Source organism: Agelaius phoeniceus, chromosome 9 (assembly GCF_051311805.1).
Source record: "Agelaius phoeniceus isolate bAgePho1 chromosome 9, bAgePho1.hap1, whole genome shotgun sequence".
NCBI classification, from domain to species: domain Eukaryota; kingdom Metazoa; phylum Chordata; class Aves; order Passeriformes; family Icteridae; genus Agelaius; species Agelaius phoeniceus.
The window spans coordinates 20,203,956-20,221,797 of NC_135273.1; the positions used below are offsets into that span (position 1 = coordinate 20,203,956).

General features: G+C 38.2%; 1 protein-coding gene across 8 annotated transcripts in view; it reads right to left on the bottom strand.

Moving 5' to 3' along the window:
• Window positions 1–17,842, bottom strand: part of USP54 (ubiquitin specific peptidase 54) — a 92,030-nt gene that overhangs the window by 18,085 nt on the left and 56,103 nt on the right. For all 8 annotated transcript variants that reach the window (XR_013183473.1, XR_013183472.1, XM_077183208.1 and 5 more), the window contains exons 4-13: window positions 15,487–15,621; window positions 14,250–14,363; window positions 14,009–14,091; window positions 12,098–12,203; window positions 10,065–10,211; window positions 8,569–8,718; window positions 7,142–7,310; window positions 5,706–5,876; window positions 1,577–1,708; window positions 898–1,278 (exon numbers count right to left, since the gene is read on the bottom strand). Coding sequence is in view for 6 of the 8 variants with exons in the window: in XM_077183208.1 (XP_077039323.1) it covers window positions 898–1,278; window positions 1,577–1,708; window positions 5,706–5,876; window positions 7,142–7,310; window positions 8,569–8,718; window positions 10,065–10,211; window positions 12,098–12,203; window positions 14,009–14,091; window positions 14,250–14,363; window positions 15,487–15,621 (1,588 nt within the window). In the remaining 2 variants the exon portion in view is untranslated. The remainder of the gene's footprint in view (window positions 1–897; window positions 1,279–1,576; window positions 1,709–5,705; window positions 5,877–7,141; window positions 7,311–8,568; window positions 8,719–10,064; window positions 10,212–12,097; window positions 12,204–14,008; window positions 14,092–14,249; window positions 14,364–15,486; window positions 15,622–17,842) is intronic.

The window sequence follows — 17,842 nt, forward strand, 5'->3', positions numbered from 1 at the left end:
TTAAGCAAGAAAACACACAATACTTTTACAGCTTTCCTTGCAATTTTAAACAATAACCTGTTCACAATTTTATCTTCGAGTCTTTCTTCAGTATAACTTACCATATTCCCCCTGAGGTAAAAATTATGTCTGGAATGAAAATTCCTTTCTTCCCCAAAATAATTTTTATTTGTACAAGATAATTTTACAGTATATCCAATTGCATTTCCAATACTCTGTCGTATCTATTTCAGATGCTCTCATTTTTTACACTGTTTATTTTGCTATTTATGATTTGTTGTGGCTTATACAGAGAACAGGAAAACTTGTTGTTTTTTTTTTAAATTCTGCCTTATACATTTCACAGTCTTTCCACTTAATTCTTGTTTGCGTCCATTCCTTCCCTGGAGGTGTGTTCTCTTCCCCTTCACCTTCCCTTTACATATCTCTTTATGCTTCCCAATTTATTTCAATTGTCAAAACCAGCAAAGTCTCCATGTACAAGCTGCATAGCTGTAAAATCATTCCAGATAAATCATCACTGGCTTCCATGCTCTTATCTTCACAACAAGACCTCTGCACTGATACACAAGGTACTTTCTGCACCATACTCTGAGCCATCAAGTAAAAATACCACAATGAGCCAGAGGAAAAACCAGAGCAATACAAAAGCTTGCTCCAAAGGACAAACTTGGGACACTCAGTAATATAGCTTGTGTCCATTCAAGCAGGGTAGATGGTACATTTTCCCTTAGACAGGAAATGCAGGACACAGAAATCAAACAGAACTACCACACATGCAATATGAATACCCACACAGGATTCAGTCTTCACAGACATGACTCACCACTGACCTGAATTCCATGCTCAACATTTCACTTCCCACACATTCTGAAGTAAATCTTCTCAAAGTCTTACCTGCTTCTTCAGAGAAAGGGCTAAGCTGAGTGTAGCCACAATGTTTCCTCTTGTCTTTACTGAAGATGCTGTCTATATTCAGAGACTCTCTTTTGGGTCTCCACGTTGGCCGGTACCTGCTAGATGAACTGGACTTAGACTCACTACTGGTACTCTCCACTTCCCAGTCACGGGTGTGTGCAGAAAGGCTTTTTGAGGGTCGTGTTTCTGCCTGATCCACGGTATTCCCTCCGCGAGGGGAATTCTGGATGGTTTGGGACATCTGCTGTGGTCTGCTGTGGATCATATTGCTCACTGTCTCTTTAAATTCCCTCAGCCTGCTGGTGCTGCTGGATGGTTTGGGGGCAGTTCTGGGGGCTTGTTTCTCCTTCAAGGTTTCCCCTGCGTTTGTAGAGACAGCAAAAGCCACAAAAATAACTTCAATTAAACTAGCAGCCCTACTTGCAGCATCTTCATGCAGACTTTGAGAAGTACAATCCAAAACAACAAAATTATAATATAAAATCCAACACTCCCTAAACAAACATCCAACCAAAACAGACCTAAATATCAAAAAGCAAAGAGAGGACTAAATAACGACAAAGACGGAAGAAACAATGAGGGAAATGCACGTACACACTGAGAACATTAAAAAGATTCAGAAAGATACTGATATTTAAAATAAAGTAACATCTCTTGCCTTCACTGTGGTATCCTGATGACTGAGCCTCATCTCCTTTCCGCCTAGACCGGCTAGAACTCCTCTTGCGGTCTGCCAGCGAGCCCTTCTTTGAAACATGCCTCTGATTGCACTCACTGTCAGTCAGGTGGCCTGGAAGGAGGAAGAACACAGCAGAGATGACAAGAGCCTTCAGATCAAGTGTTCACTGTGCTAAGAGCAGCAGGACTCTTGCTCCTTAGGAACTGCAGACACTTCAACACTAACTGGCAAGTTTAGGTAAGTTTTTTCTATCTGTAAGTTTTTGGTTTGTCTTGGAGAGGATGTTCCATTTTTAAGGTCATAAAAGAACAATACAACCCCTCCAACGACTCTGGTTAATGACAGCTTATCCAAGTGCCAAGGAAAATGTTGACTCTGCTTTGTCTTCGAACAGTCTAAGGACACCACTTTCTTGCTGTCAGTTTTAATGACCATGAACATGAAAGTCCTGTGGACAGCTTGCCAGACATTACTCTGTTGAATAAAGACTCAAACACATGGACAAGTTACCATCTGATAATAAATGACTGCACATCACCAGCTGCTCTGCACTAACTATTCATCTCTTTGCCTGTAGCAAACACTAAGTAATCTGAGTTAGCCTAGTCTACAGTGAAGAAGCCTCACTTGGCTCTCAAGGGCCAAGCCAGCCAATTCACAAGTGCCACAAGCTAAGAGCACACCCACAAACTATGAACATGGATCAGCTGACACACAACACTCCCTTACTACAGCTTATGTGTCTGAACGCCAGTATTTTCTCTTCAACACAATTTACTCCCCATTTCCTCATATCAAATGGGATTTAAGACTATTTGATATCACAGGTTTTCTGTATTGCCTTTGCTCAATTCTAAGGTTCTCACACAGTCACAGTCCTAAACCTGCAAGCACAAACACACACATGGCTTTACTCACGTGAGTAGTCCCAAGCAGAGATGCAGGATAAGAAGGGAATTTATGATAAGCTACAAAGACTTTTTTCTAGCCTTTATATCACAAACTTTTACCCCTCATAGGATGATAGGAAATCAAAGTCCCTAATAGCAAATAGTGGTCCAACAGCCCCCAGAGTGCATAGCTGGCCCTCCTGAGCCTTCTCCCTGCTCTAGAGATTAGCATCAAAATCAACAACATTAAAAGCAGATTCTACATATAAAATTGTACCTGCAACAGTTAAAAAACCAATTCACTGCAACTACAATTGCTATAAAGATATTACAATAAATGAGCAGGAAGGAATCCAAACAATAAAAAGCAAGCTACACAAGGTTCACTTTTCATTTGCAAAGGAAAGAGTAATTTTGTGGTGAAATTTTTTAGAAACAAGCAGACTACATAAAAGAAAAGAAATTAAGGAAGCAAAAGAGAAATGTTGGCAATGAAAATAAAAGATGTGTAGCACTTTGGTACACAAGTCTGTACTTTGATGGATTTTTTTCCCCTTCACAGCATGGACTGCCACATATCTTTCAGGAACTCCAAGAACAGTATTATCCTTGTAGTGTCTCCCCCCAAGACAGAAGAGAGTGATGTTTCATTTCAGCACGTGCAACTTCTCTAGTTAAACATTCCAATCTGGTAAAGACTGTTTGGTAAGCATCCTTAACTACCATGAGAGAAACTATTTGACAGTATTTAGTGCTATTAGCACTAGCTGAGGGTTTGCATTGAATAAAGCCCAGCTCAGTCTTTTAGAATGAAGGCTGCTAGCTTTGCATTAATATTTTCTTTTCCTTTCAAAGACTGCAAATATTGTCCCATTGTCATCAGACGTTTAATTGCCATGGAGGAGATGTCAAGAATCAGAAGTCCTTAGGACACAAGCTTTGTTGTCTGTATTGGGACACTCTGAAACAAAGACTAAATCCAACATAATGCATGAATATAGGAATTAAAATCCCAAGGATATAAGCTAGCACTTAACACTCACTTTTTAAAATTCACTAAAACAACAATCCAAGACTTTTGAGTGCCTAACAATGCTTAAAAGTTGTGTCTTGATGGATGTATCACTTAAACACCTCATCCTCTAGACTTAGGATGGCTTCACAAGCAAACAGCAATATTCCAAGGAAAAGTTTGGTTTTGTAGGAGTTGCATGTGTGTCTAAGAGCATGTCAGAGAAGGAAATTAAATCACATGGGTTAAGACAGAACACCCTCTACTCCCTCCCCCTGAGATCTCAGTTGCATGAATAGGGCAGCCAGAATACGCACATTTTTCTCAGCAGCACAGGTGGGTAGGAGCAAAGAGAGGGCTTGTGCCCCACTCTTCTGCCCCCATTCTGAAGTACCCAGGAGCCTGAGGTCATGCAACCCAATGGTGGAGCTTCCCTGGAGGATGATGTGGGATAGGGTCCATAACTTTCTGGGCTGGAGTAGTGGGTAAATGGCCATTAAATGAAGAATCCTGCTCTTGCCCAGAATGATTCAGTTGACAGTTCAGTGTGGATGGCCTCTTTACAGCCCCACGGATCGCCATTTGATGACAGAGCAGTTGTATTAGTTGGCAGACTGACTTTTTTTGGAAAGGTAGTGGGTAGGTAAAAAAAGAGGGGAAATGCCCAGACAAGCGGTTAGCTAAGGGGATGGACTGACTATGGCTAAGGCTGAATCAGGGAAGATAAGGACAACTGAATTTAGGTGGAGAAATGGGCTAAGCTGAAGGGAATAACACAGGATAGAATCAATAGGAGAAGAAAGAAAAAGAAAAGGACAAAGTCACTAAAAATGACAGAACAAAAGGTTACATGCTGAACTTCATGCTTACATGTTTGCGACCATCACCCTTACTCTCCTTTTCTGCCAACTTCTGCATGGCAAGTTTTGCAGGCAGGAACCTAATCCAATAAACTCTGTGCCATTTTTGCAGACTATTTAAGAAGTATACCACAATCTCTTTCAATGTTGTCTTCTTTGTACACCAAAGACAAACATACATTTTGTTTCCACATCACTCAATTTCTGCTCCAACTTTCTTTTCTTTCTCACACCCTACCTAAGGCTATGACTGGTCCCTACAGAATTAAGTATTTGCTAAAACACTGGAAGGATTGTTGGGCTATCTTAACCTGTGTATTACAGTTACTCGGGCCTCTGATGAAGAATGAAAGAATACTAAATAAAATGAACTTGAAACATTTTTTTCAGATTTTGATGTACCATACATTTTACAAATGAACCAATTACAATACAAAAGAGGAATAACTTTACAAAAAAAGGACAAAGCAGTCTGACAGCTTTGAAACTCTGGTGCAACCTAACAACTGCTGATTCTACTCTTAGGTCTTCTTAGAAAATCTATTTACGGCACATTAAGGTAACTTTTCAAACAGAAATAGCAGATCCTACTTCTGATGCTACTGAAGTCTGACCTTAACTTATGCACTACTTTTTTAGAAGTGATGTTAGAAATTACTGCATGCAGAAACAGGCTGACTGTGGACACTGGCCATCAATAATTGAGGAGATCAAGTCTTTAGACTTCCAGTTAACCTCTTTTCAACTAGGGAGTGTGAGGCAGACTGTTCAGCTGCCCAAAGGAACATATATACAGACTGTCTTCTCACTGGATATTCCAGCTTAACTTGCTTCCATGGAACAGGCAGGAAATTGTCTGATGCTCCTCACTGTGCGGTAAATACTACCAGCACTCACTTACACAAAGTCTTTAGTTCCCAAGTATGAGGGACTCTGGTGATGAAAGCACCTTTTCCAGACAGCTGCAACTCCTGAAACGAAGTAACTGCCCAGACACGAGTAAGTAGCTCACACAACAATTACCAAATCCTACAACAGGGCCATGCAGACTCCAACTCATAGAATTATATAACAGAGCAGGCAGTATTGTGGATAACAGAAAAACAAATCTCTAAATGCTTGTCTGGCTAGACACAGGTCTACAGAGGCCAACAAGACTTTTAAATCATGGGGGTTTTTTGGTGAATGCCAACTGTTCATTACAAATCAAAAACTCAGGATATTAAACACTGTTTGCTGTTCTATTACAGGTTGTGTGTATATATAGAGATATTTTCAACTAGAATCCACTGAAGTCATCTTATCTAGTGACAATGATCACACACAGATGTAATAGTATCTACTACCTGTGTCCCTGCTGCTTTGTGAAGCGGCATCATTCTCCACATTGTAGATGACTGTCCCCTGGGAGTCAGAGGAGAAGTGACTGACCACAGACTCGTGGTGTGCCTGTTTGTAAGGATAGCTGTCTGTAGAGGAATCTGTCCGGGTATCACTGGAGATGGAAGGTTCTCTCCCTGGAGAAAAAAGTAATGTCAAGGAAGCAATGTCAAATTTCAATCTTTTTCTGCTATTATAAAAGTCAAGAAAGACTAAGAAAAGAGAGCAGGGGCAACTATACAGAAGTTAACAGAAAAACAGAAGACCAAGATACCAACTCAGATTCAAGAACACCAGAGATTATGGGAAAAGTTTGCTCCTTTGGAAGCAGGGAGACAGTGTCATTCCTTCTAAAACCCCGTTTCTTTCTTCCTCTTTTATAAGTACAGGTTTACCAAATCTTTTTAATATGCAAAATTAAACTACATCCACTGGACTGCAAAGTACACATTACTACCATACTGAAATTATTGTTCATTTTCAACACTGTTGAAAATGTTGAGAGCAACTACAATATGAAACACTGCTTTGGAGAAAGCAAAAAAAAAAATTACTCAAGTACAAAATATTAATAAGTGTAACAAGAACATCATGTTATAATAACTCACAGGTTTCATCTACTACGACTCAAAAGCTATCTGGTATGAACTTTGTACTGAAATACTTCCATCTAAAGCAAAGTAACCTGCTCCTTCTCAAGAAGCCAGCATTGATCCCTACTGAAAAGTATGAAGCATCATGATTCAGTTTCAATACAGTAATACTTGAACTCATTAGTGGAGGTGAAAAGGGCAATCTCCTCCCTCCACTTTTCAGTGAATAAAATTTAAAAAAAGTAATTAAAAGTAAAATCTAAACAGTTTGAAGACTATTGGTAATTTTACATATGTGATATATACACTCCTTAATACACAGGATATTAGTTTCATACTCATTTCTCCATAGAGACATTAAAGAAGAAAAAAATACAATAAAGAATGAAGTCATTCTTATGTTTAACTGCTGACCTTGAAGGCACTTTGTATTTTTGGTGAGAACAAGCCCTGCAGTAAATGTCCTATTTAAGGACAGTTCAGATCTTTTGAAGTCAGAAACTGCAGTTATTGAAGTCATCAGTTAGTGTTCCTCTCTACATCCAAATCATACCAGGTCCTTCACTTCCCCCATCCCCCAATTTCTTTCTCCAAACTTTTTTGGTAAAAATTGCTATCCAAAAAATCAGCAGTCTTAGACCAAGAGAGAGGTTCACAGATAAAACACTGGAAATCCTCTTCAGAATTCTTGATCAGCTTTAACAAGCAACAAGGACCCCTGCTGACAATAATACACTCCAAAGAAGGAAAACATTTCACATCCCACATTTCAGGGTGAAGGTACAAGGCCCAGAGCTCACACTGCTTACCTGAGTCCTCACTGTCATAGCAAGTCCTGCTATATTGCTGTAAATCCACCTGAGGGGGCAAGTCTTGCGTTGACACTGGAGTTCCTCTTGGATCTGCATAGAGCAGCAGCAAAGGCTGATAGTGACCCTTAATGCACTTTGTCACAACATCTTTCCATTTTGGACCAATCTGAATTGACAACAAGAGAAAAAAAAAAAAAGAAAAAAAAAAGAAAAGAAAAGAAAATTTAAGGTTTTCTGTCATCATTTCTCTATAAGTTCTCTTTTCCCCCATCACAATTATTTCAGAGTTTGATTTTCTACTGACATACTTTAACTCTTTTATAGCCAGCATTGACCTGGACTCAGCAAGAAAGCTCCTGAGCCAACCTAATTAAAATCCAGGTATTCATCATCCTATGGCTAAATTGATTACAATTCCTGCTAAAAATACAACTACAAAAATAGTCATTCCCTTTCAGATTTTTTTCCATAAAAAACTTATCATCCTCTGGGATGTTCTAACTTTGCATCAACCAAAAAGCAGAAGAATTTTTAATGAACAAAATGAACAATAAAAGATACCAATACAGTAAATTCAAGTCAAAGCTAAATACTTCAGGTGTGCAAATCTTTCTGCTGTGACAGAACCTCTGCAAGCACTGATAGGCCAGGCAAGTAATTCACATAGTAATACTAATCTCACAGGTTTCACCTGACAGACTGAACATTTACTCCAACAAATTTGCTCCTTATGTGAGTATTCTACTAAAGCACTGCAGTACCTATCCTTGCAAATTTTTCTGCTAAGAAGCACGTCTGAATATATGCATTAAGAGGTTTTCACTCATTGAGACTGTGTTTGGCATGACTACAGGAGAAAATTTTCCTCTCTCACCTTTGTGATTCCATGACTAGAAGGAAAAAAGGAGAGTGGCATCAATAATGCCAAACAATCTAATGGGTTATAATGTCCTGCCAAGATCCCAGCACTGGTGGCTTTAATGTCAAGGACCTCACGCTTGGTGAAAAGGCTAAAAAAAGCACTAACAGAAGAGCGGAAAATTTGTTGTTGGCAGCAAGCACTAGGGAAGACTGGCATGTAGACACTCAAGCAGAGTTCAACAACAGGCACTAAATAGCTATACTGCTTGTCAGCAAGGGAAAGAGATGGGTGTTAGCTGTATGCACAAGCAACTGTATATTTTCAAACAACAGCATAAAAACAAGACTGGGAGCCAACAGAACAGAACTAAGAATAGGGCTTCTGAGATTTCTGGTATGCTTTTTTAAAAAATATTTCACTTTGCTGAGAAAAAAGGAGGAACAAATTTGTGAGTGGAAAACCAGCAAAAAACCCTCTCAAAATCTGTAGAAAATAGAATGGATTTACACACAAGCAGCTAACAAATTTCCCAAAGAGTGTTTTCCTAAACATTTTTTCTCACCTCTTTGACATGAGCATCATCAAAGTACATCCATTTGCGGATTTTAGTCTGGAAGAAGAAGGTTGAATAGTGTTTTCCATAGTAACAGATCATTCCCACCAAATACAGCTCCGAGTGTTTTGCTCTGTCATCAGTTACTCTGAAGAAGAGCTTCAAGAAGGGAGGTAAGAAAAAGAGAAGGAGAAATTAATAAAGTGCTCAGAATTTTACATACTGCTTTATATTCAAAGACCTCAAAGTACTATAGAGAGGTGTCAGGCTTTTATTTCAAAAGATAGAGAAAACAAGGCAATAAGTAATCATGCAGCGTTTAAGCAAACTCAGAGACACAGACCAGAAATGGACTCTGACCAACTCAAGAGATGCTCATAAATTGAGTTAGACTTGGAGTATGTGTACACTTGAAGGAAAACATTTACAACAATGTTAAAATACCTGTTACATAATTTGAATGCGGTTCTATTCTGAAAAGTTGTATTCTGTGTCATGCTTGCTGATTATACCAAATACTGTTTAAAACATTCATTCCTTTTTGCAGAAACAAGGTGGTTTGGACAGTAAACAGCTGGCATTTATTCTGACTTGAGCAAGGGCTATCCAGAATATAGATGGACCAATTTATGATGCTAACACACAAAAGATCAACTGAAGACATCCGCAGATCAAAAGAATTCAGCACACAGGAAAAAAAAATCTTTTCTAATAATTGAATTTTGTTAATTTGAATTGCACAGGTCTCATGTTTTAGTGCATTACTGCTTTACTATACAAAGACCACACTGTTTTATAACCACATTTCCATCAGCTCACACTGATTCTGGTACATTGTGCGCTGGAAAATGCTTTTTTTCTTTAAACATCATGTGTATTTATATATTAACTATTTTATGTAGTATCTCAATGCTACAATAAGACAGAGCTACAGTTTGGTACACCAATAATTCAGCTCTAATGCATCAGTTAATGCAGAATAAGTGAATCCTCCAGGGAATCCTATTTAATTCAGTCTGACATTCAATCACACAGTGCCAGTCACCATCTCTTAGAGACTGTTCAGTCACAAATAACTCTTCAGTGTAATGACCACACATTTCACCAAAAAGAGGAGCTAAAGGTAAAAAAAAAAAAAACCAAACAAAAAACCCAAAGACCACTAAACCACATTTTGTCTTCAAAAGAAATAGAAAAAAATTTCTTTAAAATGAAAGAGCACATATGTATTTTTATAGAAATAGCACAACCCTGATCCAGAATTTCCTTTCACTTGAAAGTATTTTTGCAGTTTCAGACATTTCAGAAACCCAAGAATATAGAATTCACAGGTTTTTCTAAGGCTTTCAGAGACAGGTCAGATCCTTGGTTCTGCCCTCTATTCCTCTTTTTATGGACACCAAAAAGGTGAAGCTGGTGACTTTATATTTTTCTCCATTTGCTACTGTAGACTACCACGAAAAAGACAGCCTTTGTAAGTAGTGCCAAAATAAAAACAAACTCACATCTCCCAGTTTAAGGCAAGTTCCCAGACTGTGAATCACATCCTCAGCCAGATCAGAATGGTCTGAGTCCCAAACCAAGCCAATGGTGATGATCTGTGGCGAGTTCATCAGCACACGACGAATACGGATCTTTTCCCCACAGTTACTCTGAGCATATAAATAAAACAAGACACTGAATTTAATTCTTCACTTATTATAATGTTAGGGCAAGGCACTAACAAGTATAAGTCTCAGAATTACAGCTTCCAAAGAGGAGGTGGTGAAACACAGCAGATATGCTCAGTGCCAAGGTAGGAGCTTCTCATGTCATAGATGAGATGTGCTATCAAGACTACCCTGCATTCTCAAGCTTTGAAGTGAACACTGCCAATCCTTCCTCCTGCTATTGATAGATTAAAACATAAGAGTACAAAATCAAGCTTATTTAGAAAAAGATAAGCAAATATACATGGAAGATCCTAGTAACATTCTTAGGAATTGGACAGAAAGGTCACTTTTGATCAGAATCTCAGATTAAAAATTGTATGTACACAGACTGATGCTTTATATGACAATGTCAGGAAAAATTTTCTGCTTTGCTGTTAAATTTGAGTGTTTCTATAGGGTACCTCAAATATCCCATCTTAGACAGTATAGCTAAGTCTGTATTTGTATAAATATGAGAACAGTAACTAAAAGATGAGATTAAGAGTTGTTTTAATAACTCAAAGGAGTTCTACAATTCTTATTTCCTGTTTTGATTTTTCTTCCCATTTTTTACTTTTTAAATAAGTACCAGTGCACTTTGCAGGGGAGGGGGGTGTCAATGATGCAATGGAGTTGGGGGGGGGGAACATGACAAAAGCTATGATGAAGTCCATTCACAACATTCCTTTTTTCCCTGCGGCACATCACAATGGTACCCCTAGAAAATTGTAAGAAAAAAACATTTTCGTACTGAGAATCATTTCTCTTGTCTACAGAGTCCAGTTTCACAACTGGATATAATAATTTCTGACACTAAAACCAGGGAAGATATCACAAAGTGCCTCTTACACACAGCAATCTAGAAAATTTCATCAGAATTTCAGTCCCAAACATCATTAAGAAACAAAAATGAAAAATTGAAAAAAAAAAAAGAAACTGCAGAGGACTCTGATGTTTAAATGTAGATATGAGGTCTTAACATTAGGATGACTTTTTTCACATGTATTTTGAAAGGTTCTTTTAAAGTACAAGCAATTCTGTTTATTACCTCCCAACCTATCTTACTCTCAAATTGTCTTCTTTGCTTCAGCATTTTCAGCATGACAGCAGGAACATGGCATCCTGATAAAAAGCTCCCTTACCATAACTTTGAGGCCACACTTAGCTAAACCTCAATAGAAATTGTTTTTGAGTATAAAAAGAAAGGAGCAGCAAATGCTGGTATGCAATTTTATTCAACTGATTATTTCACAGTCAAAGAGCAGTTTGCCCTCACCAAGAATGTCTTTCTATTAAATTTCACATTCTTTGGTTATTAAATAGATGGACTCGTATGCACCTTTTAAACGACAATAAAATATCTTAATTCCTTTTACTTAGATAAGTACGCCACTGCTTGCCAATATTAAAAAGTATATATTTCAATGGAGACTTTTACTGAAGGTTTCAGAGTTATAAACTGGGAGGGGAGCCAGGTATAAAATGGAAATACTTACACTGGCCCCAGGGACCAGGTACACAAGGCCTCATGTTAAAGGCAATGCACCTAACAGTAGCATTATATGAAGCAGCAACTCTACAGCTGTTTCCTGCCCTACCTATTAATCAATATGTAAAAAACGTTTGATGATAACTCTTTTTGCATATTTATTAAAAGGCAGAACAAGATATTGAACTCTTATTTTAGAAATCTAGCACTTATGCTATACATAAAAAATAAGCACCTATTCTTGTTTTAATGCTTGTGGCTAGTCAAAGCAGCACCCATCATCACTAAATTTTCCCTTCCTTCACTGAGTACCTGTGAGACACTGAATTCACACCCAAAGAGAACCAAGACTACTCACTGGACAGTTTCTCAGGTCCCCCATGGTGCTGGCATTCTGCAGCAGCTCTCCAAACATATCTGGAGTTGGCTTCTCCCGCCTCTCCAGCATACAAATAGCTTGATTGCTTCAGTATAGACAAAGCATGGAAAACAAAAGTTTAATAATAAAACCACAAACCCACACTAATCTAGTATACATTTCACCTAAATTTTTTATTAAATTAAGAAACTTAAAATACAGAACACTTTTTATATTTAACATTGTAGTACAGAAAAAAAATCACATAGTTAATTGTGAATTACCACATCTTCCACAAAAATACTGCATAAAGAAAACAAGTAGAACTGAAAACAGAAATAGATTGCTTGGTTTCAAAATGAAATATTTGCTTCAAAATGTGCCTCCTTCAACAAGCACAATTATAGTAAAGTAGCACAGAAAGACACATTCTGAATAAAATTACAAACAAAAAATAGCACGGTACCCAATTTATTTCACTGTCCAAATTCAAAGAAAGATATGTACACAAGAGTATTAGTGCTCAAAGCATGTTCCAGCTTAAAATGGTTTCAGAGATGAATAAACATATTAGTATGTATTGGTATTTCCAAAATAATGCATGACTTAAGATTTATTGTGATATTTCCTAAAAAATACTGAACACCATTTACATAACTATTTTGCCCTTTTTCTAATAAATAATATTCTGATATACAGTGCCTGCTGGAACCTAATGAAAATCTGCAGCTTGATGGAACAGCAGGCATCAGCCACAAGGGGGATGCTTTACAGTACTCAGGTTAAGTGGTACCTTTTAGAAGATCTGTATGTGAAGAGCAACTAGCAGTCTTCATGACAATTTTTTCTGTAACTATAGATATCACTGTAACTACGTATCTCACATGCCAGACATAAAACAAAGAAAAGTTCTAATCCCAATAAAGATTTCAAGACAGAAACAAATAACAGATTCCCGCCTTAATCAGATTTAAAAGCCTTCGAACCGAGCAGCCATATACTCAAAGAAGACTTCTCCAGCATTAATTCAAACAATCTGCTACAGACTTCATGCTCATACTCTGTGCAGCACCTTTGAAGAAAGGTCACAGTGACCAGGGAAGTTCCCCCCTAAATAGATTAAACAGGAGCTATATATTCGTCCAAGTAAAGAGGATTTGAGAACTACAGGCTGGTCAGTCTCACTCCACCACCTGGGGCCATGACAGACTAAATCAATCCCCTTGGAAATCAACCCTATGCATGTGAAGGATAAGGTGACTCAGGGCAGTCAGCACAGATTTACCAAGGGCAAACCATGTCTCCAGTGAGAACTTCCCTTTCTGCAACTTCCCCTAGTTACTGAGGAACTGTCCTGGTCACCATGAAGGAGGGAAAAAACCTTTCAGTTCAGAACTGGAACAGGCAGCCCAGAGAAGTCATGGAATTTTTGTCCTTTAGGCACTTCCAAAACTCAGCTACACACAACCCCAAGCAGCCTGATTTAGCTTTGAAGTTTGTCCTGCTTTAAACAGGAGGTTGGAGTAGATGTCCAAAGGTTCTTTTGAATGTAATTTTTTTGTTGTTTTACTTATCTGTCTTCTTAAATCACCTGCTCAGACATTAAAGTATTTCAAAATGTACATGAGTCCTCGCTACTACAGTTGTCAAGATTCAGAATCATTAACAAGCAGACACACTGATCCATGCCTAAACTACCATCTTCTGCTTCACTAAATCCTCGTGTTCTTTATCAGAGTTATCAAAGCTCTGCCAACTTCGAACAAATCATGTTCTAGGCATTTAATCAATGAAGATCATAAAGATCCAACTGCAATACCAGGGTGGGAGGAGAAAAAAAAGAAAGAAAAAAGTGGGGGGGGAGCGGAGGGTAGGGGGGGGGGGGGGATACCTGTGAAAAACTCAACTCACCAGAGTGAAGTTGTGGAAATATAATGTACCATCTGGATGAAAGGTAATGGGTCAGAGGTGGCACCACAACTGGTACAAACACACTAAAGAAAAGAAAACATAATACATTGACAAGATTACCAGGTATTTCCACTGCAACACTTCTGCCTGTACGTTTCTTTACTGTGGCAATGCATGTTTTAGGTGAAAACATAAAACTTGAGAACTGGCCCTTGGCATAAAGCACATATCTTTACCTCACCTGTTCAAATAAAGTCATTGCAAACTTCTGGTGGGAAACACAATGTGGTGCAGTGCAAATGTCTTCCTTTGTCTCATCTGCAATGTGGAAGTGAATTCGCATTAACAGGTTTTCCTAGCCAAAGGAAAAAAGGAAAAAATGCATTAGATAATTTCAACTGCAGACAAAAGCTAAGATACAAATCACAAAAGCATGCCAGATGCAATAATGTTAAAGACAGAAGGCTCCTGCGAATTCATGAAAGTTACTTCAGAAACAAAGAAGTTAGTATTTCTTGGATAAAAAAAGGAAATGGCCTCCACTTCTGATTTGAAATGCTGGATCAGGTAACCATTTATTTTATTTAATAGCACTGCTGAAGACTCTGCTGCTGATTTTTCTGTCCAGTTCTCAAGCATCCATGGATATGACCAAATGTAACACAGTACCTATGCAGTTTTAAAAGTCACTGGATTGACACTAACTTCTCATCAACACAAAATAAATCGACTTCTACATTCCGTGAGAGCTTTGAAATTTGCCACATCAACTACATTCTATCAAAAAGGGGGAGAACTAATAAATGAAGAGGCAGACTAAATTCTGTATGAAACAAAAGGACTGAACATTTCCTAGATATTAATTCATACAACTGCATCTCTTTTAAAGTATCCAGGAATCCTTGTCCCAAGACCACCTCTCCTCCCACTGTTGCCAACATTAATCTGTGGGTGCCAGAATCTCTTGACAACTCTTCCAGCAGAACACTTTCCACTAACACTACTAGCTGCCTGGGTGGTTTATAGGCCTGCAATAAACAGGTCAAGATTAATTACTTGGCAAAACAGCTCTAACATTGTACAACTTCCCTTGAAAAATTTTCCTGTGGAAATGCAATTTCAGAAAAACTGGCAAACAAAATGTCCTTTCACCCTTTTGAGGAGATCCTTAAAACTAGAATCTTGGATCATTCTTTTAGTGCAATTTTTTCATAATTCACATCTAAAGCACACTGAAGAGGGCAAGCAGTTCACATGCAAAAGAAACTGTAAAAACGATTACCAATGCTATTACCATTTCCAAATCATTAGTCTGGGGATCCCTCTGTGCACTTTTCCAGGCCAGACATGCTAAGTCTGTTGCAATTTGGGGAAAGAAGAAATAGTGGGGAAAAAAATTAAGGGGAAAAAAATCAGGGAATATTGGGTAGTGGTGGGCCACATCTCTGCCTGTCAAACCACCTTTCAGTTATACTCACAAAACATTCAGCAGCATCATCCATGATGCCCAGCTGGAAGCGTTGCTCATCCTGAAATGTCTTTGCAAGAGCAGTGCGCAGGGCATCAGAAGGCAGTACCTTCTCACTGCTACATTGAAACTGGTTGAATATACCCTAGCAAAAAACCAGAAAGATAGTTAAGTTACTGTATTTTTCAAAATATGACTCAATTTATCTGAAAACAAACAGCAAACATTTAAGTTGTTTGAATCCTGCAACACACAGATACTTGTACAGTACACAGACTACAAGAACAAATCCCAGGAGTTCCTCCTTTGAAATAATACGCACCTTTGTGCATTTCTTCCTTTTCTTTCACAGATACAAGGGAGGGTTAGGAATTTAGGATAAAAATTCCCTCAGTGTCAATCCCTCCTGGATCTATTTGTCTTTCTCCAAATCTGATTCCTGAAGCAATGAACACCAAAACATTGTGCTTTTTACTTCCATCTCTCCCTCTCCATTTAACTTTCTCACCTCCAGTTTACCCATACCACCTTGTTACCTCTTTTAAGCAACTCTTTCCAAACATCTCTAGCCCTTAAACAGCCACAACTTGATACTTGCACACTTTAAGAAATTTGCCCTTCCTAAGTCCAAGTGGGTAAGAATTAGATTATTTTTGTATCGGTATGCAGGAGGGAAAAGGCACGATGTGAATAGGATAGCAGTTCCCATGTACAGCCAGCTGTTCATTTGCTGCCATAAACCTGCATTTTCATAACTGTAACTCACACATCACCTGGGTAACAACCATTTGCAAGGAGGAGTAGTTCTAAGAAGACACATTATTTTGTGAAATGTAAGTTATATGCATGGAAGTTCTGTACATATTCCCAACTGATTAAACACCCACATTTATTTTGTGTGCTTGCGTGCACATGTGTGTGAAATATCCAAAACATCATCTGAACAGTTAACTTTCACTGTACCCTTCCTACAAAAACAGGAAAATAATTCTGTATGCAAGATCCTCAGTCTAAGCAAAAAACTTCTAGTCCTTATTTTAATACAAGACAACTCTCCATCACCACTGTGCTCTACTTTCTACCTCATTTCATATGACAAGCAACCATCTTCATCAGTGTCAATCTCAAAATTCTGCCTGTCCTTTCCTATAAAACTGTCCTCATAATTTCTCTAAAGACTGTGGAAAAGCTCAATTCATACTGCAAGAGAGGAAAAAGGGATCACCAGTCTGCTTTTCTGCATTCTAAACTTAGTAAGATGAGGGAAAAAAAAAAAAATCAAACTGTTTTGCCTGCTTGATATTCTTTCAAATCTATATTAATCTGCAGTGATTCACAATTCATGTAGCACTTCTTCCTTTAATTACAGAAACCTTCTCCCCAACATACTTAGGATCTACAGTAATTGGAAGTCATCTAAATCTTTCTCTCCTTTAACTATTTTTACTTGTTTCTCATCAGGAAACGAGGAAGGTAAGCTGGGAGGTTTGCCAAATGGTATAACCTTGTCTGTTTTGAGGAAGCTGGAAAAAGTGCCAAGCACAGCTGTCACTGCACAGGCAGTGAACCACCCTCCACGCCCCTGCCATTTCTGCCCATAGGAATGGTACAATTTATAGTGCTGACGTAATCTAAAATAGATGTAATATGCCTATATCTCTTTACTGCAACCTTTATTTTGGTGATCCTCAAGGTGCTCATTGATGGAAAATAGCCCATTGTGTTGAAGCTCACAGCTCTTCTATTATTGCCTTTATTAGAGTATCACAGAATCATGAGAAAAGGGTAATGAAAAGAAAGCCATGAGGCAGTATTATACTTCAGGAACTACAGACAATACCCCCCTCAGTTATCTTCTATATATACATACACAAAACAGAAACAACAACAAAGTCTCTGCACTTAAACTTGATTGCTATTTCTGTCACTCTGATAACTGAGCAAGTTTCATGTTTCATTAGTGAATTTTCTCATTTCAGTGACCCTTAAAAAAAAAAAAAGGCAGTGAAACACAACTCCACCCTGCTTCACATTTTGCATTAAATCATTTAAGAGCACTCCAAAATATTCACAACTGTGCTTCAGAAATGTGTTTATTCTATTTATTCAATCTCACTTCATAGATCTGAGACTTGTCTAGCAACTGGTCAACAACCTCACTGCTGTGAGCTGATGGGCAGGATCTGGTTTGCTTCAATGAGAGCCCTGAAATGGCTTTGCACTCCTGAGGGGTGAGGAACAATGCAGGCTCTAAACTAGGTAAAAGGAGAAGCAAACAAGGAAGCTGGAACTCTTCTTTTTAACTTCCATCTTTAAAGAAACAGTATACTTACCATGGAACAAAAAATAATTAAGCAATGTCAATT